This window comes from Epargyreus clarus, unplaced genomic scaffold (genome assembly GCF_041222505.1).
Source record: "Epargyreus clarus isolate Ecla_fem2 unplaced genomic scaffold, WU_Ecla_fem_2.2 ptg000012l, whole genome shotgun sequence".
NCBI classification, from domain to species: domain Eukaryota; kingdom Metazoa; phylum Arthropoda; class Insecta; order Lepidoptera; family Hesperiidae; genus Epargyreus; species Epargyreus clarus.
In genome coordinates, this window is record NW_027332220.1 from 2,678,417 (window position 1) to 2,687,702 (window position 9,286).

Sequence of the window (9,286 nt, forward strand, 5' to 3'; positions counted from 1 at the left end):
TAAAGTCTGTATTGCAGTCTCTGAGTAAGACAATTACATAAAACACATTATAAAATATTAATTGGCTGCATAAATCTATTAACCGTGGTAATTATATTGACGCCACGTAAAAAAGTAAAAATTCGGCAATAATGTCAAAATTGACAACACTAAATATATTTAGATACTTTTAGGCAATCTTTAGGCACCTTAAAAAGGCGTAATTACTATTTTAAATTAAAATGTTATAATTTTTATTAAAAATGTCGTTAAATTCACAATTGATCCAACAAAATATTTCGGAGAAAATTTTATCAGACCATAAGTTGGTCAATCTTTCAAAAATCGTTCAAAAATGTTCTTTACCGACTTGTAATAAAGAGCGCTGTATAACACCTTGGCACAAACCTTGCATGTTGGCCAAATATGAGCTAGCTGATAGGCTATGGCCAATGTTGGCACTAGTTGGCGGATTGGAAATTATAGTTGGCACTATTCTAACCACAATCATGGTTTTGTATGGAAATGATTATGATGAACTGTATGGAACAGAAGAATCTAGAGGTGAGTAAAAAACGGGTATCCAGTCGCATAAGGCAGTGATAGGCTAGTGGTTAAGAAATTCGGCCTCTCGATCGAGGGGTCCGAGGTTCAAATCCCAGGCACCTCTGATTTTTCAAAAGTTATGTGCGTATTACAAATTAATTATCACTTGCTAAACAGTGAAGGAAAACATCGTGAGGAAACCTGCATACCTGAGAGATTTAAAAAAAAATCTCGAAGGTATGTGAAGTCTACCAATATGCACTTGGCCGTGGTGGACTTTGGCCTGGTCCTTCTCACTTTGAGAGGAGACCCGTGCCCAGCAGTGGGACAGTAATGGGTTGTTGATGATGATACAGTGCCGCCCAGTTTTTTCGCGTAGAAATTCCCATGGAACTTCTCCCGCCCACGGGAGCCAAGGGCATGTCGGACTCCTACAGACTAAAACTCCGCGGCGTTCCTCTGGACTCTCGGTGCTGGTTCACGAGAAGCGTTAGCATTAGATTTGCAGCAATCACTGCCGCCCATGAACCATGTCCCAAGAGATGTGAAGGTGGTAGAACCCTTTGTGGTTCGACTCCGATGACACCACTGCCACACCTATTTCTGCCTAATACCAGCAGTGTAAAACGCTGCGGTGTTCTGGTTTGAAGGGTGTGGTAGGGAAGTTATACTTTTCCGAGGCGTTCCAGCTTATTCCTCAGGGGTAGCGGCGCATCTGCGGCCAACCTCAGGTAGGAATCTAATCCTAACTGGGATTGATTTTCAGATGTCCATGGGCAGTAGTCACTTAGCATCAGGTGGACTGTATGCTCGTTTGCTTCTCCTATATTGACTGCGGACTGCCGTCCATGACATCTGTAATCAACCCCAGCTAGGATTAGATACCTATTTGAGGTTAGCCACTGCAGTGACCACTTACCATCAGGTGAACTGCAGACTTGCTTGTTGCTTCAATCTTACAAAAAATTCTGTTTCAGGCATATCTCAGGCTTGTCTAAGCGGATCTATGATTCTATGGATTACTGCTTGTATGTTACTTATATCAATACATTGGAAAATACGAAGACTAATGCTGGTGAGTATAATCTATACCCAAAAAACTATTACAAATAACATATTTCAATAAACTGTACCAACTTTTAGTAACGTTAAGAGATGGCGCCACAAGTATTCTGAATCACGCTATCAGAGTTTTTTAAACATTTTGCATATAACACAGAACTTAGAGTGTCTTAGCACAGTCGTTCCACAGACGTGATCAACAGGCCTAGCTGAAAAGAACCGTATATAAAAAATGATAAATTCCACTTGCGTCATTTTTTATTACACTCTACACCAATTGAAACATCGTTATAGTCGTAGAACAAAGTCGGATTTAAGCATAGATATATTCAGTAGCATAATATATCTACGGATTTAACAAATACCAAACTTTACAGGGCAGCCATTTCAAGTTATTCACAAACGTCATTTTAATATGAGCGCATTTCAAATCCGTCGTTATACCGACTGATTAATTTTAAAACTAAAATACATATATTTTTTTCTGTAATGCAGTAATAATATTTAGACAATATGTTATCCAAATATGATAATAATTATAATTTAAAAACTAAAAACGACCCTAAAATCGTACAAGGAAAATCGTTAATCCTGATTCCCGACGATCCTGATGAGGAGACTGAGATAAAATTATTAAAATCGAGTATTGTCATCGGTTCTTAACAATTGTTCAAAATTTTAAATCAATCGGGCCGTTTGAAGTGGGTAAAAATCGAGTTCAAAGATTCCGTTACAAACATACGTACAGGTGAAGCTAATAAAAGCGTGGTAAAAAGTGAATTTTGTATTTTTGTCAAATCCGTCTTTGCTCTACAACTATGACGACATGTTACATAGATGGATGCTTAATATTAACTTAGTTTTAATTAATTAAACTAATGCAGTGATCTTTTCCCAATTTTCAGGTGTATGTATTTATTTCTACTATACTCGGCGTCTACATATTTATATTGTCAGTAATTAAAATGCAATATGGGCTATCGTTAATTGAGAAAGGTATTATTATTCTTTCCTTTTTATTTAGAAAGGCCTACTAACAGCAGCGTTAAGCGCTGCTGTGTTCCGGTTTGAATGGTGTGGTAAGGGAGACATACTTTTCCGAGGCGTTCCAGCTTAGTCCTCAGGAGTAGCGGCGCATCTGTGGCCGACCTCAGGTAGGAATATCTAATCCTATCTGGGGTTGATTACAGATGTCCATGGGCGGCAGTAGCCACTTACCATCAGATGGACTGCGTGCTCGTCTGCTACTCCTATATTATATATATTTAAAAAGAAAATGGTATTATAGCTACATGAGTAAGATAGACATGCTCTATTTTGGCCTTTTTCCTGTCACGCGGATGTAGATTCGGCTGCATGTCTCACCTACATGCGTAATTTAAGTTATAACTATTATCATAAAATACGTGCGTTGCTTACATGACAAACATCAATGAAAAGTTAGGATGCCCTGATCTGCACAAACCCGTGTGACACGAAAAAGGATCTTAGGGAAGATGTGACAAATACGCGACACTGTCACACAAATACAACAGTACCCTTACCATGAGTTTTCAAACATCCCACAGTTTTACGTTACGTTTACTCAATCCATTATTCTATTCCGTTTGCTTCAGTAGAGTGAGTAAACGTAACAATAAGTAAGCGCTCTAGTCTTTTGTCTGCCTCACATGTTCGCAAAAAAGAGAGACAAAACATAAAGCGCCATTTTGTCAATTTCGTCATTTAATGTTACGTTACTGACACTATAGTTCTAATTTAATCCTAGGGGCGCTGATTCAAATTGGTTTGGGCAAATACCTAAACAAATACCAAAACAGTCATATTTGTCAAAACGTAAAACTCATGGTAAGGGTACAAAATTTCATAATGCCGATTCATGTTATTATATTTACAGACTCCAGTGTAAGTGGTTGTGGAGGAAACCAGAATTTTCTGTCTAGTGCACCTTGTCTGCTTGGTCTTTTAACTCTTTTGGGGTCCGGTAAGAATCATGTAATAAACATTGAGTAGCAAATAAACTTCGAATCAAAAAACGTAGAAAACTCTTTTCTACTAATAATAGAAGAAAACTTTCCGTATACTCTTTGTCGTGAACCTCTCGGTGTGAAAAGGATAAGAGAGTCTAGCCGCCGTCTAATATGCTGATCAAGTGCGAATTGGAAGATTTCACACAACTTGCAGAACTTTTTTAAGGCGTAATAGGTTTCTTTACTATGTTTGTTTTTTATAACATAGGAGTAGCAGACGAGCATACAATCCACCTGATTGTAAGTGGCTCCTGCTGCCCATGGACAGCTGTAATCAACCCCAGGTAGGATTAGATATTCATACCTGAGGACGGCCACAAATGCGCCGCTACCCCTGAGGTCTAAGCTGGAACGCCTCGAAAAATTATGTCTCTCTTACCTCACCCTTCAAACCAGAACTCAGCAGCGCTTAACGCTGCTGTTATGAGGCAGAAATAGATTTGTCGGTGGTGCCGACGGAAGCGCCACAAAGGGTTCTAACACTTCAAGGTGGTATTCTAAATGTTTTTCTTAAACACTTTTTTAATTATAGTAATTAATTAATATTCCTAAGAAATGGTGTAAGTATAATATTCTGAAAAATATATGAATCTGTTTTTTTCAGCTATTCACTTCATTGGCAACATCATAGTATTCACATATTACAATTTGAAGTTTATACAACCTTGTATGATTAAATGTAATGATACTATATAACAAACAATAAAAACATTGATTAAAATATTAGATATTATTTTTGTAGACGGTAATAAAAATATGTTTTCTTTTTTTTACTTTTTATGTGCTTAGTTGATGTAAAAGTTTTATAAATAAACTTTTCAAAGACTGCCCAGTGCCAATGCCTGGTGTGATATATCTGAATTAAACCCGTAAGGTGCCTTTCTAGCAGTCTGAAAATAATTAATTTAGCTATTTTCATACGGAAGGATTGGAGCTACATAGTCGAGGTAAGGATCGCGACCGGTGTAGCTATAGCATTTTTATACCACATCTTACTCGCTTAGCTTAGCCTTTAATTCGCACACCGCTCACGCAGAGTATAAGTATCTATATCCTTATACTGTGGCTCAGGTACCTCCCACATCTCTGGTGGAAAGACACCCTAATCCCCTGATGCCCACCATCCATCCATTCATCCATCCATCAGCCTTTTAAGGCCCACTGCTGGACATAGGCCTCCCCTAATTGGCGCCACTCCAACCGGTCTCATGCCCTTTGAAGCCACTCGAGGACCTTCCTACCCAGCCCGCCCGCCATACCGGTCAGCATTTATCATCACCATTTTAATCTACTTATTTACATATTCCTCTCGTCCAACTAACAAAATGTGTTTATTACACTTTGCAACACATGTAAAGTTTTAATTATAAAGGGAATGTTAATACATTATTGTTAATAGTTACATTCAACCCGAAGGGCCGCGGGGCAAAAAGGTAGGGTTTTTGACAAAGGGTTCTTGTTTTACACTACAAATTATGGTGTGACAAATGTAGGGATGCCTCAACAAATTATAAGTAAAAAGGGTTTGAGTTCACATATATTGAAGTTGTAATAGATAATAAGAAGTTGTCGTCAAGTCATTTGTGGGGTGACTGCTGGGCGCAGGTCACCCCTCCTATTAAGACGTGTTAGAGTTATAGTCCACCGCGCTGGCCAATTGCGAATTGGTAAACTTCACACATCCCTGAGAACTTTTTCTTAAGAACTCTCAGGTAAATATCATTGGAAACCCCACTTGGGTTTCTGATATTTTCCTTCGCCGTTTCAGCAAATGATAATTAATTAATCGACTACGAAAAAGTGCAGATTCTGTGTTCAGAGTATGGATTTTTTCTGATACGCACATAACATGAATAATCGGGAATTTATCGATGAATATATAGAAGAGGTTTCAGTTGCAGCTTTTTTGAGAACCTCATGTAGTTGCGCTAAGGAATCCTCGGGAGCAAAAATAACCAAAGTATGAAATATATCTGAAGAAATACGGAAGGATTGGGTAAAAAAACATTTCGGAAAAGGATATTCTCAAAACAAGTTACCAATTACGTAACATCTTTTACGGATTATTTATAAGAACACAACATTGGGTAATGATCTAAACAAGGAAATCATTCTAAGGAAAAGGAATAGGAAAGAACAGAATAATGCAAAAGTCGATCGACACAAAATGAAGGTTCATTTTATGATTACGTCTTATTTATTCTTAGGTTTGAGACTCACCATCGAAGGGAAAAGTGTAGCTATGGGCGCATAGAATATAGGACACCGAGTCCTATTCCTATTTACGTAGATTATTTTGAGTAAAAACTAAGCCAAAAGCTGGCTTCGCTAATAAAACCACATTAGAGTTGCACCACTGCCACATCTATTTCTACCTTATGACAGCAGTGTAAGTACTGCTGTATTCTGGTTTGAAGGGTGTGGTAAGGGAGGCATACTTGTCGAGGCGTTCCAGCTTAGTCTTCAGGGATAGCGGCACATCTGTGGCCGACCTCAGGTAGGAATCTAATCCTATTTGAGGTTGATTACAGATGTCCAGGTGGACTGCATACTCATCTGCTACTCCTAAAAATAAAAAAAATAGTTATTAGGACCTGAGGAGTGGCAAAGCATCTGTGATCAGTTTTAGATAGAACCATAGACTTAGAATTTTTTCGCTACGCTAAAGACCAACAAAGCATGAGACAGACATATGTCAACTCATATAGACAATCTACTAGAGAGAAAGAGATGCCAACAAAAGTGACAGTGTGTCAATTTCTCTTCGAATAAGCGGCCTTAAGCTCCCCCGGCTACGAGACGTTTTAATGTTTTAGTGAAAATCAAACTACTATTTATGTATTTCTGATTTTTGGTTACAATGGTGTCTTGCTATATTGTTAAGTGTATTGTTACAAGGAAAAATAATCCACAAAAGTATACGTTTCACAGGTAAATACGATTTTTCTATCCCAGGGTTTTAAGCAATATTTCGTCAAATTTCATATTAGTTGGTTTTATACATAGTTTATACAATTTCATATTAATTTATCTTGCTATAAATACATATATTTCATAGCTAGAAGTAAAGTTACCAAAATATATACGAGAACTAAATTATTAATCCACGCTAGGGCTTGACAATATGGTGACGTCATATTGTATCGATAATGTGTCGATAATATATTGTAAAAATAAATATCATTCCTTTAAATCCTTTATATCGTTTGTTTCCTATATAAACAAAACATAAACTTGGTTGACTAGACCAGGGTAGAAGCCTTTAAAAATAATAAAAAGGGAAATAAAATTGTAGTAGGATGAAACCCATTAGAAAAGGAGGGGAATATTATAAAAATGAAGGGAAAAATAATTTACGGACGATCTGAGGTCGGGGAGGGGATGGGGGTGAGTCTTTAAGGGTAAAGAACGGATTTTCTCGATTTCCGGCAAAACTAAAAGTCCTATCGAAAAAAGTCAAATGGCAAAGTTGTAGGTAATAAAAAGATCTAAAACTTTTGTATTTACACTTTTTTCACATAACCTCAAAATATATGTGAAAAATTCAAAAAACCAAGTTTTTGGTTTTTTATTTTTATCTTTTACAAATTTTTATTTTTTAACGAAATTTGGCGAAAACTTACCTTTTTATGTCCCAAATACGCTGTAATTTATTTGATTAAAAATATTTTTTTTTTCACCCTATTTTGAATTAATATCGAAAAAACACCCTAATTTTCAATCGAAAACTGACCCGTCAAAATATCAGCTTTTTTCAAAAAGTTGGTATGTTTTCTGTTCGTTGAAATCTCTACTTTTTATGGTGAAAAAAAAAATATATGTTACTTTAGTAAATCTTCTCAGAAAATGCAAAAAATCAAAAAAAACTCGTTTTCGAAATTTACAAAAGTTTTAGATCTTTTTATTACCTACAACTTTGCCTTTTGACTTTTTTCGATAGGACTTTTAGTTTTGCCGGAAATCGAGAAAAACCGTTTTTTACCCTTAAAAACTCACCCCCATCCCCTCCCCGACCTCAGATCGCCCGTAAATTATTTTTCCCTTCTTTTTTATAATATTTCCCTCCTTTTCTAATGGGTTTCATCCTACTACGATTTTAATTGGTTTTAAAAATTATCGACCCTGGTCTAGACGGATAGTAACGAAATTTACATATTCTGATTTTTTATGTCAAATAGCCTGTTATTATAACTCGAATATTTTTTGTATCACCTATATCTTTTCAAGGATACCGAGTCGATCAAGCGAGGTTCGTGACAAATGGATAAAAATAATAAATCGGCCAGACTGGACTCCAAATAAATCGTCAGTTATATGTAGCAAATATTTCGAAGAAGACATTTCTATGAGTTATGTATCGTTTAATTTAATTTTTTATATTTCGTAATACTTGTTTTATGTTTTATAATATTAATTGAATAATCTTCTATAAAAATATAGTATTTCATTATTTTTTGTAATAATTTGAACACAAAAGCTACTTTGCCAACTTAATACTGGATGTTAATCGATAAAAAATATGAAGGTAACACACTATTACGCACACATACACATATAAGTTTTGGTAACGCGTTTAATCTGACATTGTGTATCTTTGACATCCTATATCTATGGATAGAACTGTTATACATAAAGTTGGTTACAGATTCATGAGTGGCAGTGACTACTAACAATCAAATGTTTTTTCCATACTTTAATCATATTAAAATAGAATCCAGAAACATGTGGTCAAACAAGGTGTCTATTAATTTTGATCTTTTGCAGCTCCTCTGCGATCATATTCAAGTTACTTAAAAAGGCTCTGTTAAGTTTGTCAATAAAATTGACCTGAATGCTGTGTGCTTAAGAGTTATGTCGTATCGAAAAAGATTGACGATTATTTATTTTTTGATAATTAAGCGATTGCGGAGGGTAATGTGTTTCAAGCGTGTGGGATCCGAGGTTAGAATCCCTAAAGTTATGAACGTAAAATGAGACCTGTGTCCTGCAGTGGTAGTGTAATAGGTGGTCGAAAAACATAAAGAAATGATATCTAAAGGGGATGAAAACGTGGCAATAAAACATCAAATGTTTACGTCACACATTCGCGATAATCGTTTATCGTCCGCCGTTCTTCGTACGACAAGTGGATAAAATGCGGTTGCTTTTGACAAGCGGTCCGGAAAATATACAATTACTCAATTACCTTCCTTTGACCCAGTTGATCGTTATAAAATGTATAAGTTATTGTGAAACATGTGGACTGCATGCTCGTCTGCTACTTCTATATTATAAAAAAAGAAAACTAAATTCCTTTTTTATATAGAAGTAGGCGAGACTACCGCGCACGTGATGGTAAGTGGCTACCTACTGCCGTTATGGACATCTTTAATTAACCCCAGATAGGATTAGATATTCCTACTTGAGGTCGGCGAAAGGTGCGCCGCTACCCCTGAGGAGTAAGCTGGAACGCCTCGGAAAAGTATGTCTCCCTTACCTTTCGAACCAGAACATAACAGCGCTTAATAGTGATGTTATAAAGCAAAAATGGGCGTGGCGTTTATCTCCGGAGTCGAACAACAAAGTCTACCTCAAATTCTATTTTTTCTGCTCAATCCACTTGTGAAAAGTAAATGCCACAAGTTTATGCAATTTTACAAAGGCTTTTGAGGGTATAGTATCCTTCCCCT

At 36.4% G+C, this 9,286-nt stretch overlaps 1 protein-coding gene across 1 annotated transcript; it reads left to right on the forward strand.

Annotated features, from left to right (window-relative positions):
* The first annotated feature begins 334 nt into the window (after positions 1-334).
* On the forward strand, positions 335-4,351 carry LOC140745986 (uncharacterized). The gene is made up of 5 exons (XM_073077959.1): positions 335-543; positions 1,503-1,600; positions 2,493-2,583; positions 3,485-3,571; positions 4,222-4,351. The coding sequence occupies exons 1-5, from the start codon at positions 393-395 to the stop codon at positions 4,311-4,313; spliced, it is 519 nt and encodes a 172-aa protein (XP_072934060.1). The 5' UTR covers positions 335-392; the 3' UTR covers positions 4,314-4,351.
* The last annotated feature ends 4,935 nt before the right edge of the window (positions 4,352-9,286 follow it).

What these genes read in the sequence shown, in the direction of transcription:
- LOC140745986 (XM_073077959.1), top strand. Translation starts at nt 393, where the DNA reads ATGTTGGCCAAATATGAGCTAGCTGATAGGCTATGGCCAATGTTGGCA. An exon ending in TGGAACAGAAGAATCTAGAG is followed by an intron (nt 544 to 1,502) that starts GTGAGTAAAAAA and finishes ATTCTGTTTCAG; the next exon opens with GCATATCTCAGGCTTGTCTA. An exon ending in TTTAACTCTTTTGGGGTCCG is followed by an intron (nt 3,572 to 4,221) that starts GTAAGAATCATG and finishes TGTTTTTTTCAG; the next exon opens with CTATTCACTTCATTGGCAAC.